The following is an 18,984-nucleotide window of genomic DNA, read 5'->3' as shown; positions in this document are numbered from 1 at the left end:
CAGAGGCCAGCAGGATTTTTGTTCTCCAGGGCCCTGAGAATGCCCAGCCCTTTACAGAATGGCCAAGGAACAGTTTTGGCTCAACTCATTCTTTTTGGAGGCAAGGTCACTTCGTGGTATTACAGCACCTGGCCCCAAAAGAAGTATGCACAGGGGGTGACATTTTAGGCCTGGGAATAGTTGCCAAGACAGTTAGAGTTTGGATGGGGAGGGGCCTTCTGCCCAGGTCAGAGAGAGGTCTTGTGGAATGGGACCTTCAGTTTGGGAGGCTTGACCCAGAGACAGCAGCACCCCCTTCTGGTCAGTTCCCAGCCCCAGGCACAGCTGAAAACCTCCCTTTGCAGATCCCAGCCCCTCTCCACTACTCCACTATTAGGGTCCCCTCTTGTGAGGTACCAGGAGGCTATAGCTTCACCTTGAGCGTAAATGCTTTATTGTCACCTTAGGGTTCTCAGGCAGGTAGGGCTGTTGAACATCATGGGAGGGCAGGTACAGAGTTGATGGCAGAGCTGCGACCAGTGCTCCCTCTGTCCTCCCTACCCTCCCTCACTCCGTGGCTCGATGGAGTGCAAGTGGGTCATTCATAGGCTGCCCCTGGGGCCTTCTCAGATAGAAAGGAAAGGCCCCCCCGACATGTGCCCCCACATCCCCCTCATAAGTGCCTCGCCCTGTACCCTTCTTCTCATAGTCTGCTACTGCTCTTTCTACAATTAACATTCATACTTGGGTGGTCAGTACCACACCCAGGAAGGTCTTAACTACCCCTGTCCCTTTCCTGTCAGCTTCCAGTCCTTGTCCTGTCTGGCTCCCTAAACAGGCTGAGCCAGTCAGTCAGTGCACTCTGCCCTTCAGGCCCAGGCCCTGCACAACCTCCTTCCTCTTGCTGCCCCACCTGTAGCTGCACCCCCACCCCCCGACTCCCATCCCGGACCCCAGTTCAGACCAGGGCTCAAGTCTTCCGATGCATTCTGCTTTCAGGATCACGTGCTCCCTGTGGGCACGCCGTCTTACAAACCTCTTTTAAGTCTCCTTGACCTCAGTACTTGGCAGGGCCCTTCAGCCTTCCAGTCAGCGGACCGGGGCCCAATCCCAAAGCCAGAGTTTCTGGATATGTCCCCACCCATCCTCCTGCGACCTCACCTCCTGGGGCAGGATGGCGGGGAATGGGGCCGGTTGGTCCGCCTCAGCCCACTCCCCAGGCCCTGGGCCAAAAGAGAGTTCAGCGGGGCCGTGGGGGGCTGGCACTGCGCCCTCAGTTGGAAAGAAAGTCGATGGCGGCGCGCACGGAGCGATTGGTGCTGACGTCGACGGCAGTGACCTTAATCTCGGTGTCGCCAAACTGCATGGCAGTACGGATCTCGCGGCGGCCAGGGGGCGCGCCGGCGGCATGGGGGCCTCCCTCGGCGGGCTCGAGCTCTAGACTGAGCGCGCCGCACTTGCGCACGCCCGGGTCGGTGATGAAGCGCGCGTCCTCGGCGGCGCAGCAGTACAAGTTGATGAGCACGCGCCGCTGGCCTGGGCGTGCCGGGCAGTAGCTGCGCAGCACCTCCTCGCCCAGGGCCACCGACTGCTCGGCGGCCACGAAGCGCTCGAACACGTCAGTGCACCAGCGGCGGCCGTCTCGAACCAGCAGCTTGTCGGGCGGGTGGCGCCCAGCCACGAAGCGATTGAGCACGCCCACGCCGTAGGTGAGCGGCGAGCGGCGCACCCGAACCACGCCCGGAGCCTGCCCGAAGAGCACCGCGCCCTTTAGGATGGTGAGGCCCACGTCGTGCGGAACCACCACACGGAGGCCGCGGGCGCCCAGTGCTGCCTGCACCGCGTGCTGCAGCACGGCCGACTCTGCGAAGCCGCCCACCAGGAACAGCAGCTTCACGCCCTGCACCTCGGGGCGCGCCAGCAGCGCCTCTGCGGTACAGGAGTGGAGGGTGGGGTTAAGGAGGAGGGATGGGGAGTGGGCCACTGAGGCCACCACTGCGCAGCCACTGGCGCCTCTCCTCTGCCCGCCTGTATCCTCGGGCAACCAGAAACTAGTCATTTCACTATAAAATGGCAGCCTGGTTCCCATAAAGAAAAACACCGGGCACTTTCATGAGGGCCCCTGGCAATCCTTATGTGCTCTGCTTCCCCACCACACCGTGGAGGGCTTGAGATAAGGGTCTGCATTTACACATATTAAATGCCTACTACGTGCAAGATATTGCACTCACTCTCTAGATACTTCAGCTCATTTAAATCCCTGTGATAGCAGTTTGGGGGACCTAATACTATCAATCACCCCATTTGGGGAAGCAGGTACCAGAGGTTCTTTAACCTGGCAAGACTGCACAGCTTCCCGCCTATCTCTTAATCCCCACCACACTGCATCCTCCAGGTATTCCAGATGATTCTGCGTCTCATTCCAGTGTATGGATATAGGGAGGTTTCCAGGCACTAACAGGGTAACATATTCCCGCATCTGGGTGTGTATGTTGAGGTGAATGAAGGACCCAGGCTCAGGTGCTCACCTATGTGCTGGATGATCCCGCTGACCGTGGGCTGAAAGAGGTCGTTCATGGCCTCAGAAGACATCCTGAGCATCCCCTGTGAGGACCACTTCACGAAGTTCACGCTGTAGGTGTTGAAGGAGGCACAGGCCCATGGGTCAGGGTCCTGGGTGCTACCCCTATTCCAGGCCGAAGTACCTGGGCACTGACTGCACATTATGTGTTGTGCCAGGCATACTTTCAGGGCTTTAGACGCAGGTCTGTACCAGGTCCAGGCATGAGGTCCCAGGAGAGGAGCCTCCCTTTGCCTTGAGCAGAGGAACCCAGACCCATTGGCTAGTGTGTGTGTGTGTGTGTGTGTGTGTGTGTGTGTGTGTGTGTGTGTCTGTCTGTCTGTCTGTCTGTCTGTGGGGAATGGGAAGAGGTAGATGTTGGCCTTTCCCCAGGCTCAAGATTCTCGCCCCAGTTTGGGCTGCTGATTCCAGCTGGGGTACTCATGCCCCTCCCCCTGCCTCCACCGGGGCTGGCATGATGTGTGCGTGGGACAGATAAGTGGATCCCCTACTCCCCCTTGGGGCCCACATCTTCCCCTGTAGGGGCGGTCCCCCAGCCCACCTGCTCCTGCGCAGGGCTGTCTCCACGTTGTGGCCTCGCTGCTTGCGGTAGAAGTCAATAAACGAGAAGGGCAGCGAGATGTTGAGCGCCCCCGCACGGTGTGGGCCTGCGGTGCGTTTGCGGGCCTCGAAGGCTATAGTCAGATCCACCCAGGCTGCTGGGCGTTGCCTTTTGAAGGTGGCGATGAAGTCCTCGCCGAAGATGCGGCCCAGCAGCTGCTCGAAGGCCAGGTCCACGCCCACCGCGCCACAGGGGCCACCTTGGGTAGGGCAGGGGAGGAAGGGGGCGTCAGTGCCGACTCCGCCGCCAGGGGGCGTTGGCGGGGCCAGGGCGGTCTGGGTACCAAGGGCGCTGCCTGGCTACTCACCAGATGCCTTGTAGAGCTCCTTGAGGGTGCCATGGGGCTGCTCCAGCTGGTGCACGGTAAGGTCCACCGTGCCTCCCCCGCAGTCTGCCACCACGTAGCGGTCTCCTACGGGGGCGAGCGTGAGCACACACTCGTGGCACCTTCAGCTCTGCGCCCTCTGCAGACTCACCCAGCCTCCAGCCCTGCCCCAGGTCCTGAGCCCTGTCTGCGGGGCCATGGGGGTTAGGGTTGAAAGGGGCTTCAGGTGCTTGAGGGTCAGCAGGTAGGAGCACAAGGTGTGGGGGAAAATGGTCCCAGGATTCTGCAACTCCATCTGCAGAGAATCCCCTGGGAGAGTGGGGGTTAGGGGCATGGCTGTGAGTGGGGGTGGGAGTGCAGGTGACTGAGGGGGACTACCAGGTTAGGTACAGCTGAAGGAGTTGGAAGGGGCAGGGTTCCTAGGGGCTAGAGCTGACTTCGGAAATGTTCCCCCCACCTTCAGTATACGGTGCCCCACAGGGCCCAAGGAATAGCCCTCCATCTCCCCTCCCCCACCTGCTTGCATCTCAGCCCACAGTTCTCCGACACCCGATTCCACCAGGAACGTGCGGCTGTGGCGGGACCTTCGAAGCTGCTCTCGGGCTGGGTGTTGAGGGACAGCAGGACAGTGAGGTTAGAAGGGGTGTCTCAGCTACCACGCTCAACGCCCCGCATCCTTCCACCAGCGCCCTCCATGAGCATCTGGAGCAGCCAGTGCTCCTGAAACTCCTGCTCCACTCCTAACTGGGAGAGGGCAATGCTGAACCCCAAAGGGTCCAGAGAAACTGGATGGGGTAATCTTAGGCACTGTAACCAACAGCTAAGGGGGGGTATTTCCGGCTGCAGGACCTTCCCTTAATCCAGAAGGGCTCAGGCCATGGCAAAATGAGAATTAAGAAGGTCTGAAGGAGCTGGGGATGGGGTGGGGGGAGGTCCTGGGACCTCTCCCTGTCATGCGAGGTGGCATCTGAGGGGATGATGAAGGTTGACCATAGCTGTCCCAGTTCCTGGTCCTGGCAGCAGGAGCTTGCGGCTGATGGGGGAGGGGGGAGGACAGCTGATGTGCCAGGAGGGGAGGGAAAACTGATTCAGTGGCTGTTTAAGGGGCAGCTCCTGAAGACCTCCACCTTCAGCTAAGAGTACCCTTTGTCAGTACCCAAGCACCTCTCCCCAGGGTAGGCATCACCCTCCCATTCTCAGATTCAGGGCTGGGCTGAGTCCTACCGTCCTCTGACAGTGCTACTCTAGGGCAAGGTGTAATCTTCAGCGCCTGCCTCCAAGGCCACCACTGGGCAGTACCCCTGGGGGTGGCTCACCCTGACGGAAGCTGGAATCAATGGAGCGGCGCTCGCCCAGGCGCCCACTGCCTGGAGCTCGGCTGCTCAGGTCCACGAGCTGGTGCAGACGCAGCTTGCGGCAGTAGACAGAGGCGGCCTCAGGCTCCAGGGCGATGAGTAATTGCTCTGCATCCTCTCTCGACACCAGTCCGGCCTGAGGATGGGTGGTTGGCAGGGTTGGGGAGCATCATGGGCCAAACATCACACTGAAATGGCACCTCAGGGCAGGCAACCGGGGGCCTGTGGGGCTCCCATCTCCTCCGGATTATACCCTACCCATGCTAAGCTTCTCAGGCCCCTCCATGCTGCACAAATTTGGAGCTCACAGCCACCCTGTGACCAGGCTGGGGAGGGGCATGGCCATGGCCAAGGATGCCATGGTGTTGCCCAGCAGGAAGAGACCCTAGACTGAGTGAAAACCTAGAGCACCTGGGATCTGCCTCCAGGCTGCCCAAGGTGTCCCCGGGCTGCAGCAAGGTCCCCTTCACAGATGCTGGGTTGGCCAGCTAAGCACTGGCTGAGGGGGTTAGTGAAGACTCCAACACAGTGTATTGGGGAGGGTGGGTATAATGGCCAGACCATCAGTCAGAGGGGTGGGGGGGGCCCCTTTTGGCTTACTGAACCCTCTTTCTCCACTGGTGATAGGCAGTGGCCATGGGTCTCCCCACTCTTAGGAGAACTTTGTTCTCAGGGAATCTGATATAGGAGGAAAGAAACTTTAACAGTGAAATTTCAGGCGCCAAGGCAAGGCAGTCTGACCAGGTGGGGGATGGGGACGGGTGGGTATTAGACTTCTGCCCAGGGCCAGCCTGCCCTCAGCTGACAGGGAACAGTGTGGGAGGAAGCAGGGTGGGTAAACCAGCAGGGGGCCACTGGTGTGGGAGGTGTTTGTTCTGGCTGGGCACAGCCATGCTTTCATCCTGGTCTCTGCAGGGGGATGCCCACTGGCCTCAGGGTTAGCTCCTTCTAGAGACAACTGTAGGCACCTGCGGATTTGACAGCTGAGGCATGCCTGGCCCAAAGTTGTGTTTGTGGGGGGTTGGGGGTACTGGTATCTTCCAGGGGAAGGTGCACTGGAATTCCTGAGATCCCTTTTGGAGATCCTAGGGTGTCCACCAAGGCCTCAGGTTCATTGGCAGGATCAAACAATGAGCCCCCCTCCAACCTCCCCATTTCCACTTGAGAGGGGGGTGCCTGAGCCGTCCCCCTTTCTCCAGACCTTTGGGCATCTCTTATGGTAGGAAGACCAGCCTCCCTTCATAGTTTCATAAAAATCTCCTCCCTTCATAGTTTCATAGTCCTATTTCCCCTGCTCAATGGTTGGGGCTGTGGTGAAAATACTGATGCTGGCTGAAGTGGGTGTTCTTGGTGTCCTGCCCAGCTACTGTGAGTGTTGGCTGCTATTGGCTCACCGCTGCCCCTTCTCTGAAGAACTGCCTTCAGCTGAATGGGAACCGCCTCACTTGGAGGGGCTTTCCCCAACTCCCCCAGTAACCAATGACAGACTGATAAGGATGGACAAAAAGCCACTCCCCCGCCTCCCCGTGGCCAACACCACAGTACATTCTCCCTCTAGAGCTCTCCATGGGATCAGGCTGAGGCTAGACTCCAGCTGAGACCACATCCCTGCTCAGCTCTTTCTCCTGTCCTGCTTTCCTCACTCCCCTTTCTCCTGAGAGTCCTTGCAATAGACCACATGCACAAGAATCCCCATCTTGGGCTCTGCTTCTAGGAAACCTGCCCTAAGACACTGTTTAAGCTGGCCTGGGCTGTGTCTTTTGTCCCCCTGCTCTCTGGTCCTGCAGGCCCACCCCCTTTCCTGGTGGCAACAACCCTCCGAAATGGCCAGCAGGGTGGGGCTGGCAGTCTTTACACAATGGCTCTGTGGTCCCAAGCGTAGTGGGTGAATGAGGGTATGGGCCCTGCCCAGGGCCCTCCCGACCAACGTCCACGGCTCTGACTGCACATTCTCACCAAGTAGGCAGCCTCTCGCATGAACTGCTTAGCTGGCTGTTTCCAGATGGCCGGCACTGTCAACACCCAGCGCACAGTGTCCTTCTCTGGCAGCGATGGGCACTGGTCCCTCAGCTCCTGGAGCAGGAGGGGGCAGTGAGGGGAATGGCTGGCTTGGTTTGTGGGGAGTGTCTTTAGCCTCTATGGGAGCTGGAGGAACTAATCAGGCCTCAGGAGGAACTTCCCAGCTAACTTGGAATCCTAACACCCCCTTCCCCACCACCACCACCTCCCCAACACCTGTAGGGTTGATGCAGGCTCTACCAGATAGAAAGGCAGGGGACTGGAGAAGATGACCTCTGTCTTCTGACAGTGGCTACCCATTGGATGGACAGGGGATGGGCTGAGGGGAAAGGATGGACCTGGGGACCCTCCACCCCAGTAGGCAGGGATGGGGTCACAGCGCACCTGAAGGGCATGCTCCTTGAAGAAGCGCAAGGCATGGGCAAACACCTCCAGGGCAGGCATTTTCTTTCCATTTACCGCTTCTAGCTGGGTCTTCAAAGTGAGATCCTGGCAGGGACACAAGGTGCCTCTTCAGGAGGCCGTAGCTGTGCCTCCATTTCCTGACAGCCTCTTATACTCACCCCATTTCCTGGTGCTCCCCCTCTTTGGCACTGTCCCACTCTGGCTCTAATCTCACATTAGTTCTCTCCCCAGCCCTTGTCTTTACCCTATCTTCACCCCTTGGTCATGCCTCCGTCCCTTACATTCAAGCTCCGCCTCCTTAGCTCCTCCTCCACCAGGCCCCTCCTCACCTTTTAGCTTTACCTACCCTCCATGAGGCCTCCCTCCCCGCTTTCCCTCCTAGCCCTGCCTCCCTGGCTGGAGCTGGGCCCCGAGCCAGAATGTGACTCACAGTGGCACTGTGGATCTTCATCTTGAACTTCTCAAAGTAGAGCCAGTCACGAGCCTCCTCAGGGTCCAGATCGTGGTAGTAATCACGGGCTGTATAGCCAAAACTGTGAAAGGCACCCTCTGGGGTCAGCAGCAGGCAGGTGGGGGTCTTCTGGTGGGCCACACCTGGGTCCCCGCCCTCCCATTTCCTGTGGAGGCAGATAGCTGTCAGTGTGGTCAGCAGTAATCCTCCCTTTGTGGGGTTGGGTGCTGGCTCTGGAACCAGCTGTGTGACTTTGGGCAGCTCACTTGGCTTCCCCAAGCCTCAGTCTTTCCATATGTAAAATCGGAATGACAATAGTACCTACCTTTTAGCGTTCTTGTGAATATGGTGCTTGGCATCCACTTAAATCTCCATAAACGTTGCTCATGGGATCCTCTCTATCCATGGGGCCATGGGTCTCATCCGACATCCTCAGCTCCTGCTCCCTTCCATGAAGTATACCATTGGACCTCACCTCCCTGTCTTTTTTTTTTTTTTTTTTTTTTTTTTGTGGTACGTGGGCCTCTCACTGTTGTGGCCTCTCCCGTTGTGGAGCACAGGCTCTGGACGCGCAGGCCCAGCGGCCATGGCTCATGGGCCTAGCCGCTCCATGGCATGTGGGATCTTCCCGGACTGGGGCATGAACCCGCATCCCCCGCATCGGCAGGCGGACTCTCAACCACTGCGCCACCAGGGAAGCCCACCTCCCTGTCTTTTTAACAAGCAGCAGCAGCAAGCCATCTGCCTTGTCTGACCTTCTGATATGTCTCTCCAGGACCCTGGCAGAGGCCTCCTCTCAGCCAGCTGGTTTGCCCTCCTCTAGGCCATCTTCCACAGCTTAGCTCTTTCAAGGTATTCATGATCATTCCTATCTGGCCCACATCAGTAGCTACACCCCAGCTGACTACACCTCTAGCAGGCCCCAAAACCTGAGACTCCAGACTTCCCTATGTGTAGGCATCATCTGGACCTCCACCCAGAACTAACTGCCCAGTTCATTAGCCTGGCAAATCCTTCCTCCCCTTCCTCTGCGCTGTCTGATGCCTTGACTCCTCTAGGCCAAGCTCACCAGTGCAGCCTTTTGGGGAAAGAACTGGGAATCCAGGCAGAAGGAAGAGCATGTGCAAAAGCTTAGAGGTGTGAAAGACCAGGGAGAATTAGCTATAAGTTGGCTCCAAGCAGGAGAAAATACAGGAATCTTAAGATCAACTAAGGAGGAGTATCAAATGCCATATCAGAATTCTGTCTTGGTGGGTATTAGGTAGGGGAGTGAAGAGGCATGGCCACATTTGCCTTTAGAAAGGTCACTGGTCCCCATGTAGCAATAGAGTGGAGGGGAGGGAGGATGGAGAAGGAAAACCAGGGAGGAGGATATTGCAACCGTTCAAGTGAGAGAGGGTGGGGCTGAACTTCAGGGTGGTAGTGGTGGAGAGAAGTAGGCGGGTATTACAGATATATTAGAGATAGAAGTGATGGGGATTAGTGGCTAGTGGGGGTGGGAAGGGCTTGGGAGGAGGCCAAGATGCCCCCAGTTACTTCCTGTGACTGTTATCTCCAGTGTCCCTTCATGTGTCCTCAGCCCCAGCAAGGGGCCCAGCATGGCCTCAGCTGTGTGTGCTGACAAGCTGGGATGCCCTGCAGCTCTTAGAGAGCTCTAAGGGCCCAGAGCCTTTGTGGCCCCATGTGGATGTGGAGGGAGCAGAGAAAGGGGAAGGACAGTCCACGCTCATGTAGGTTAGGTCCCCTGTATCTCTGGGGCAGTGACCCTTTGCCTGTCTCTCCACTCACCCTCCCATCCAGCCTCCCAGGCCCTGGTGAAGCCCCCTGATCCCCCACCCCAGGCTGAGTTGGGATCTTTAGGGTCTTCTATAGGGGTCTTCCCCCTATAGGCTACAGCCCCACTAAGATATATTCAAAGGATCAGGGTCTTGAGGCCTGAAGGGGAGTGTCAAAAACAAATGTTTCATTCAAACAAAACAAATTCCATCAGAATGGATTTTTCAAACAGCTCTTTCATGACAACTGTGTGACTTGTCAACTCAGTTAACCCTCTGATCATTCATTTCCTTGTATTTCATTCGAGCTGAACCTAGGAATCTGCCTCTAGGATTCTACCACATAGAAATTCCAGCACAAGTTTTCAAGGAAGAATATTCATTGCAGCACTTTTTGTAATAGTGAAAAATTAGAAGGAAAAATAGCCTCAAAACTATCAATAGAAGAATGGATAAATTATGACACATCTGTACATGGAATATTATGCAACCATTAAAACAAAATCATGGCTCTCTGTATTCACATGAAACATCTAGAAAATAGTGTTGAAAGCTTAAAATAAAGCAAGTTGTGGGCTTCCCTGGTGGCGCAGTGGTTGAGAGTCCGCCTGCCAATGCAGGGGACGCGGGTTCGTTCCCCGGTCCGGGAGGATCCCACGTGCCGTGGAGCACCTGGGCCCGTGAGCCGTGGCCGCTGAGCCTGCGCGTCCGGAGCCTGTGCTCCGCAACGGGAGAGGCCACAACAGTGAGAGGCCCGCATACCGTAAAAAAAATAAAAATAAAAAATAAAGCAAGTTGTATGATATACCACTTTTATTTTAAAACCACATATTTATTTGGTTTTTGCATATGTATTTGTGTATGTGTTTGTGACTAGCCCAGAAAAAGATCTGTGTATTTTACTGTATGTTTGTTATCTCTCAATAAAAAATTAAAAATAAAAAACAAAGCCCAACATTTCCTGCAGAGGTCAGAGAGCTGCCCCAATTGGGGCTGAGGGCCCAGGCCTGGCACCCATCCTCCAAACTTTTGCCCCAGTGGGGAGCCCAGACTAGGGGTGGAAGGCACTCTGAGGAGACCCCATTTCTCCTTAGTGACAGTACTTCTGGGACCAGGTCTCTCCCAGGGTGTAGGATTCCCCCACCCAACCCCACACCAATCTCCCAGCCCAGCCACCCTCACCTCATCATGTGGATGGCTTCAGGGTCACTGGCAAAGCTGAAGGCATAGCCACTGGATGTGGTGCCGAAGTCGATGGCCACTACCACGGAGAAGGGGGCCTGCTGGGGGGCTCGGGCCTCAGGCTTCTGCAAGTGCAAGACCTAGTCAGGGAGCAGCCAGAGGGCCAGGCTGACTGTATGTGGGAGCCCTCCCAACCCCTGGCTGTGGTCCAGACCAGCCCTGGCCCACCCCCACCTACCTGCCTGCCTGGCTCCCTTCCTCTCCTAAGCTGCAAGCTAAGCCCTTGAGATGCCAACTGTTCAGAAAGCCCAAGGCCTCTCAGGTAGCCCCATGAAGTTTTGGGCTTGAGCTCCTGCTTCCCTGCTTCTGGTTCCCTGCCCACCTTCTGCCTGGACTGCCTTTGCCCCACCCCCATCTCACACCATTTCACAGCCTGGGCCCAGCTGGGGGCAATTTTGCTGCTCTGAGCAGCTTCATAGCCCATGGACCTGCGTATATTTGACCCTCTTGCTCTTTGTGGCCACAGTGACACAGCCAGACTCTATCCAGTTTTGTGACAGAGAAGAGGCCCCATGCACGTGCCCAAGAGTGGTCCCTGCCTCCTCCCAGGCCAGGCCTGGGCTCCCTGAGAACAAGGGGGTCCCCAGGCTGAATCACTAGGGTGAGGCCACCCCACGTGGGGTGACCTAGGGAGCTTAGGGGTGGTGGTTATGTCCTGGATACTTCACAAGCTAGCCCCAAACTATTTTTTAGCAACATGTCTCCTCTTCCCTAGATATACCTTGTATTAGGGTGGCTGTGGTTGACAGGAGGGGAAGCAAGTCTTGGAGGCCCAGTGCTCTGAGAACACACAAAACTACTTGCTCAGAAGTACACCTGCCCCAGGCAGGTTACATGCAATGGTCCCTAGATGTTATCCTGGAGAGAGATCACCTCAGTAGAATTGTTACCCCTACAGTCCAAGGTCACCTAAGGCTAACCCATCAGGGGGAACATGAGTGGAGTGTGTAGGGGCAGGAAGCATGATGGCACCCCCAGCCCAGACCTGCCAGGGCTCTTCCAGACACCAGTGTGACCTTCCCCACTACCCAGGCCACCCACCACCCCAATCCCTGCTCTGGGCTTACTGGAGACTGTGAGGGTGTGAGGGGGGCAATGCCACAGCTTTCCTGGGTCCTTGGGGAGCCGGGTGGGCTGGGCACTGGAGACCGCTCTGGGCTGGAGCCTGCAAAGAGAGGGCAAATCACTCTGGCACACAATCAGGGTAAGGGGCTGGTGGCTGGGCCCCAAGCCTGGGGAATTCTCCATCAGTCATTGCTGGGCCAAGGTGAGGGGTACCCTGCTGGGGAAAGGGTATGAGGGAGGGAGGGTAGGAAGGATGGGACTGAGGTCGGGGTCGGGGATAGCTGGGCTCAGGGTCTGTTATCAGTTAGAGGCGACCTATTCCTGAAGGGTGACATACTTCACCTAGGGACTCACTGTCTCCCCCAGCACCCCTCAGACAGCAGGGAAGGGGAGAGACAGAGGAGCATTGTGGGGGTGGGGAAGACTGAGTCCAGAGATAGAAGGGCAGGAGAGATGGGGCAGGTGAGCTCCTGGGGTGAGGGTGGAGAAACCAGAAAAGGTAGGGGACTACAGACCTAACTGAGTGGGAGTGGAGCCGCTCCTCTCCCCACTAAAGTGCAGCCACATGGTTCTAATCAGGACCTGAGGGAGTTGCCTCCCCCCCTCCCTCTGCCCCACAAGGGCCATGGACAGGCCCAGCTGGCTGACTGGGGCAACACCTCCCCCAGCCCAGCCCTGAGCCGAGAGGTGTCCACCACATTAGGAAGTCAGATTCCAAGCCTCCCCTCCCCCATGACACACATAGACCTGGAGCCAGCGTTTGGGGGCAGGAGGCCCCCTTAAGACCCTCTCACAGGCCCAGGACTGAGCTGGATCTTTGGTGGGAGGAAGCAGTGCAGCCCCCAGAAGGCAGCCCAAAGCCTGGTTTGGAGGCTCTGGCAGCTCAGGGGGCAGGAGGGCCTGCTTTGCTGGTGTGGGCTGGTGGCTCATCACCACCACACTGAACTTTGCTAAAGTCCCTTGGAGGGGCACTGGGGCTGCCCTGAGATCCGTGTGTGGGGACAGGGGCGCTGGCCAGGGAGATTGATGGAGTCTGGTATGAAGACACATTGGCAAATCAATGTCTGGCTTTAGGCTGAGCCAGGGCTGGGGCCTGTGTACTCGCTCAGCCACAGCTCTGTGGCCCTGACAAGTCCCAGCTCTCTCCGACCTTGGGGTACCCTGGGAATATACGTGAGGGGCCGGGCATGAAGGGGATTCTGGGAAGTGCCTGGACAGGGCTGGCATCTGTCTCGCAGTGCTGGAGGGGCAAGGACATGGTGGTCACACTCCCAGAGCCCCTTTTTCTCAGGTGGCCAGGGCAGGCTTGAGTCCTGTCACCAGCTCCAGCTTGAGGGGCCGAGTTGCTGTGGTTTGAGCCTGGGAAGGGAGTCAGGAAGGAAGCCCCAGCCCACCAGGTCTTTGTGAGTGGACTTCCTGAGGCGTGTCTGTCCTGCCTCCTGGCCTCCTACCCCTGAACAGAACCCAGAGCCTGCGCCCAGACCAGGCCAAAGGCAGATGCGCATGCACACAAACAGAGTTCTGTGCAGACACACACACCCTGTGCCCAGAGACCTGCCCATAGGTAGGCACGCAGACACACACACACACTCACATGCGTAGTCGTGTTGCATTGACCCTCCTTGCACACACACACTCACAGAACGGCTCTCAGGAGCCTCTGCTGGGCAAGGCACGTGGACAGACTAGGGGTGGGTCTGAGTGCCAGGGTGAGGGGGGCAGTGGGCCCTGGGCAGAGGTGAGGGGGTGGGTCTTACCGCTGTACAGCCCCTGCAGGCCCATCTCCGGAACAGCCAGCATCTTTGTAGGCCCTGTGGCTGTGAACAGGAACAGAGAAGCAGAATGGCATTTATTTGTTCCTTTGTTCCCTTACTGAATAATTGTTTATTTTATTTATTTACTTTTGGCTGGAGTCCTTTGAAGCAAATCCCAGGCGTGTTGCTTGACCTATAAATTATTTAGTATGTCTCTCTAACAGAGATTTTTTAAAAGACATTGCCACAACACCACTATCATGTCTAACAAAATCAACAGTAATTCCTTAATCTCATCCAATGCTCAATCCTCCATCCCAGTTTGTCTCAAAAATGTCTTTTTTTTTTTTGGCCACACTGCGTGGCTTGCAGGATTTTACTTCCCCGAGCAGGGATTGAATCCTGGCCCCCTGCAGTGGAAGTGAGGAAACCCAACCACTGGACCGCCAGGGAATTCCCTCAAAAATGTCTTTTTAACAGTTGCTTTGTTGGAACCAGGATGCTCCTAAGTGTTTTCAGGTGCCCACTCTCTGCCAGATGCTGTGGGACATCAGTGACCCAGAGAGACACTGTCCCTGTCCTGGGGGCCCACAGCCTGGTGGGGAAGCCATTCATAATCAGATAATCATGTAAGTGAATCTGAGATTACAAACAATGCTGTGAAGGATACTGTGAAGCAGGGCAGAAAAGGGAGCATGGCAAGGCTGGAGAGAGGGGTTGGGCTAGGCTCACCCTGCAGGCAGACCCTGGTGGACCCAATTTTAGATCTGGTTTTACATGAAAGGCAACAGCAAATCTTGAAAGGTTTCAAGTGGCAGAGTGAAGGCAGGGGCATGACTAAATCTGTGTTTTAAAAAGCCCCTCTGGCTGCATGGGAAGTGTAGATTGCAGTGGGATGACATGAAAACAGGAGCCAATCAGTGCTCCAGGCAACAGATGATGGTGGTGGCCATGTGTCTTGAGACAGAAGTGTAGACATTACGTTAGAGGTTAAAATCAACAAGCCTGATGGAAGATGGCTGGATTGGACATGGGAGGTTAGGAAGAAGAAGGTGTCAAGAATGACACTGCCTGATTCAAGCTAGGAGATGGATGGTGAAATGGAGAATACTGGAGCAGGGCAGGCTGGCCGGGGGAAGGGGCAGTGTTCTGGGTGCAGTTTTGAAACTGCTGAGAGAACAGACTGAGGAGTCAGATGACATATGACCTAGAGGACAGGGAGAAATCTGAGGTGGAGATGTGTGTCTGGGAGTCATTGTCACAGGAGGCTTGGCAGAGAGTAGAGTGGGGGAAGGGAAGGGAGGAGAAGCTCTGAATAAAGGTTGACTGGAGGAAGGTTGGCTGGCCAGGGAGACGGAGTTGCCTGCTATGGTTTCATGAAGATCTTGATAAGAGAAGGCTGTGAAGCTAGACGCCTTCAGGGATTTTTAGATGAGACTGGAAACACCTGTTTTTAATGGCATTTCAGTGGAATGATGGAGATGGGGTGGGAGTCAGGTAGGCGAGGAGGGAGCAGACGGTAAGAGAATGGAGCTAGCACTTCTGGGAAGCTTGGCTGCACCTGGAGGAACATAACGCTTGAGGAGGGGAGGACAGGTTTTTATTTTCTCTTCTAAGGTGGGAGGAACCTGAGCTTGTGTCTGTGAAGTTCTGAGGGCCAAGCTAGAGGCCTCGCCCTCCAGGTCACTGACAACTTTGTTACTCAAAGCGTGGTATCAGGACAGCAGCACTGGGTCCCCTGGGAGCTTGTTAGATGTGCAGGCCCTCAGGCTCCGCCTGGGACCTGCTGAGTTAGCTCTTGCTTTTTCACAAGATCCCAGGTGATTGGGAGCACCCTAAGGTTTGAGAAGTGCTTGTCAATGTATCCTGGCCCGGCCTTCAGATCACCAACGCTACTGTCCTCAGCAGTGAGCCTAAACAAGGGTGGGGGCAGCCCAGAGGCCACTCCCTCTCTGTAGCCAGTGGCCAGACCAGGAAGTTTTGCTAACAGAACACAGCTGACACAGAGCTGGGCACTGTCACACCCCTACACCCACGTGCACACACCCTTGCTCACACAGAATTCACACAACCCAGCCCCAGCATGGACAGACACTGAGACACATCCAGGATATTCCTCCATGGCCAGCACCACGGAGATTTCCAGACACATGCAGTCCTGCTGTCACTGGAGGTGCACAGGTGGATGTCCAGGAATCAGAATCAGGGGAAATACAGGGGCTGATCATGGGCACTTGTACAGCAGCTGGATGATGCTGAGAAAAAGGAAAGTAAATGGTGGGGGTAGGTATGGGCCTTGAAAACCAGGGACAGGTGCCCAGTTCAGGGTGATGGAGTGTCATGCTGGGTGTGGATCCTACCAGCTCCCAAGAGCTGATTCTGTGCATCTCTTCTCAATTCTGCATTTATTGACATCACATTGATAGCTTGAAATCAGCCATGGTGAGTATACCATAGAAGCTGGTAAACTGCAAATTAGGTTTTCCTCCCTCTTGGGGAGCTGACTGAAAAACATCTACCAACTCACTACTGGATCAAGCCCACAAGAGAGAATATGGCAGCCCTATTTATACATTGTTTTGATTCATCAGCAAAAAACTTATTGACATTTCTTCCTGCCAGGTTCTGCAGCTATGTGCTGGGGAAACGCTTTGCTGAATGAATGAATGGATTTTCTGAACCAAGGATATTGTATTTGGAGCAGAAACAATCTAGAACCACCAAGAAAAAAAGACTCAAGAGTTGTCACTCTAAGCTGATCCCATGTCCAAACCAATGTGTCTATAATCTCCCCAGCTCTGTGAACCTGGTCCAGTTATCTCCCATCTTTGAGCATGTGACACTGAATGCCCCTACACTCAGGGCTGACAAGGGCCTATGATGGCACCTGGCTGGAGTGCATCATGTTGCCTCTCTGTGCCTCAGTGCCCTTTCCTGTAAAATGGATCATGCAGGGGGCTTGTGAGGATCAAGTCCAAGAAAGGAAGGTGGCTGATAAAAAGGCAGGGAGTTCGACAGATGTGAGCAGTGTTTTTTCCCTTCATGATGTGGATTCTGAATTTTCTCTTGTCAAAAGTTTTTGGTCTTAGTGAAACTTTTATTCTAGTCATTCTGAGTTCTTTAGGGAGGGAGGGAGGCCCTGAATCAATTTGTGTTAGAGAAGGAGGATCCTGCTGATTCTCTGAGAGGTGGAGGTACAAGAGGGTGGCAGCCACACAAGCACGCACACACACCCCATATTTCTTTGGGACATCCCCCACCATGCATACACACCCACATACCAGAAACATTTAAGGAGAATGCTGATCATGGGACTCAGGACAACCTCAGCTCCCAAAAGCTATATCTGGGCGGGGCCTGCAGCTGGAAGTGGGGAGAGGTAGATCCCTGCCGCAGGGGCCCACTAATTTCAGACTGGTGATGCTTATGGGTTTGAGAATAATTTGGGTGGGGCAGTTTGATTTACACAGAGAATAACTTCATTTCCTGGCTACAAGTGCAGGCTAAACCCTGGCCCCAGCCTGACCCCTACCCTACCCACAGACAGACCCTTAACCCTGCCTATGGTCTGTCCCTTAACCTTGCCCATGGACTGACCCCTAGCCCTTGGCCTCATATTGACCTCTCATCTTCAGCTTTACCCTGACCCCTGGCCCTGACTTCTACCCAATAGGCATGACTGGGGACGAGGATAGAGTGTGGCCGAGTAGGGACTTGAAACTGGAGACTCCCATCCCACAGTGTCCCCCAGACTCACAAAAGCCTAGGCCTTTCACCTCCCTACCCCCGCAGGCCTCCTTTTACCGGGACCCTGCCTCTCCCATCCACTGCTCTCTCAGCATCCTGCCAGTCAGCAGGCAAAGAGAGGCCACAGGCATTTCTCCCAAGCCAGAGACTGAGCCAATCAGGGCCCAAGGAACAGATCAGAAATGGCACCCAAAGGGCTGCTCCAGTCTGTCTCTGGAGAGGCACCCTCAAGGAGAGGGACCAGTGGGAGGTTGTGGGGTGAGGAAGCTGCCTTCTCCTGGCCTGAGGCAGGGAGTGATAGAAATGGCCTCCCAAGTCCCCTCCCTGTCCTCGACTTTTCTTTCTATACATCCTGCCCTGCCCCCATGGGTCCTCATCAAGGGAGCAGCCAGTTCACAAACAACCTCTGTCCCACACAGCCTAGGGCCTGAAGCCCCTCCCACCCTCTGCCCACTGTCCCTCATCACCTCTCTTACCTTCTGGGGATCCAGGGCTGCCTTCACTCTCCCAGGGAGTCCACATTTTAGAGCACCCTCCCTGTCAGTTTCTCTCCCCCACACAAGCTAACTTTACAGCCTGGCTCCACTGGGATCCCACAGGGAGCCCTGACCCCACCCCACCTGGATTCCCAAGCTGGCCTCACAGAGAGAAACCAGAGGTCCCTGTTCATGAGGCCAGCCCACAGTCTGGCACTGTGCCATCCAGCCACTCTTGAACTTTCTGGACCACAGGCCCTGGGAACTCCCCCTGCAGGCGTCCCCAAATACACACACACTCAACCCCGGGGTCTCCACCTCTGGCCTAAGCACCGTGTCCTCCACAAACTGGCTCCCTGGAGCAGCCCCCAGCCCCACAGACACTCAGACACGGAAGTCTCTCAAGCCCCCCTCCCTCCCCCCAGATCCCCACCCTCCACAGGGCGAGTGTGGGGTCCCAAAGCCCGGATGTAGCCCTCCGTCGTTGCCCCAATTGCCTTATTGAACCCACAGCCCTGCTGGAGAGAGGGGCTTGCAGATCTGCCCCAGTCCTGTCCCCCTGGGTCAGGAAGTTTGTGGTGGGGTCTCAGCCTCCAGCCCGCGATGAGACCACAAACCTTGGCGTTTCCTCCTCTCTGGGAGCCCAGCGGTCCCCCGCCCAGAACTCACCTCTGCCCTGCCGACAGCTCGACCTGTGTCCAGACGCCTGGATCCTGGGCCCAAAGCCGGTGGGGCGGCTGTGCTCTGCCGCGTCGGCCAAAGCCCTCGACGTGCGCCTGGCCCCAGCCCGGCTCTCCGCCCCGCACCGCCCCCGCCCCTCTTCTCCCCTCCCCCTCCCCCTCCCCCAGGCCGGATGGCCGCGCCGCTGCCGCCGCCGCCGGGTGGGCCAGCGCTTCAGCCCAGATGTGCGAGGCCGGGGCGGGGCCTGCAGCACGGGCCTCCGCCGAGGGGCCCGGCCCGGCTCGAGTCCACCGCCCCTCCCTTTGCCCCTCCTGCGCCTCCCCCACTTCCCAGCCACCCGGGGGGCCGTGAGGGGAGAAGGGTGAGGAGACGAGGTGGAGGGAGGAGGAGAGGAATTTCAGGCCCTGGTAGGCCTCCTGCAGCCCGACTGCCAAGGGCTCCTCTGCACACCCCAAGGCCACCTCGGGATTCAGCCTAGGGGGCCAAGCTGCTGAGAGGGAGGGCCCTGCCCAGACCCCTCCAGCCCCT

The 18,984-nt window shown here is 56.5% G+C and overlaps 1 protein-coding gene across 1 annotated transcript; it reads right to left on the bottom strand.

Annotated features, from left to right (window-relative positions):
* Positions 1-152: 152 nt before the first annotated feature.
* HSPA12B (heat shock protein family A (Hsp70) member 12B) lies at positions 153-18,556 on the bottom strand. Its single transcript, XM_081255375.1, has 13 exons — positions 18,445-18,556; positions 13,556-13,615; positions 11,801-11,898; positions 10,674-10,798; positions 7,696-7,882; positions 7,245-7,349; positions 6,798-6,914; positions 4,803-4,977; positions 4,003-4,089; positions 3,469-3,573; positions 3,102-3,360; positions 2,508-2,611; positions 153-1,908 (listed from the first exon to the last, which is right to left on the bottom strand). The coding sequence occupies exons 2-13, from the start codon at positions 13,596-13,598 to the stop codon at positions 1,253-1,255; spliced, it is 2,061 nt and encodes a 686-aa protein (XP_081111501.1). The 5' UTR covers positions 13,599-13,615; positions 18,445-18,556; the 3' UTR covers positions 153-1,252.
* Positions 18,557-18,984: the final 428 nt, after the last annotated feature.

Source organism: Mesoplodon bidens, assembly GCF_964165515.1.
Source record: "Mesoplodon bidens genome assembly, chromosome: 15".
Lineage (NCBI taxonomy): Eukaryota > Metazoa > Chordata > Mammalia > Artiodactyla > Ziphiidae > Mesoplodon > Mesoplodon bidens.
The sequence above is the reverse complement of the archived record's forward strand: the minus strand, read 5'-3'. Positions and strand labels throughout refer to the sequence as shown.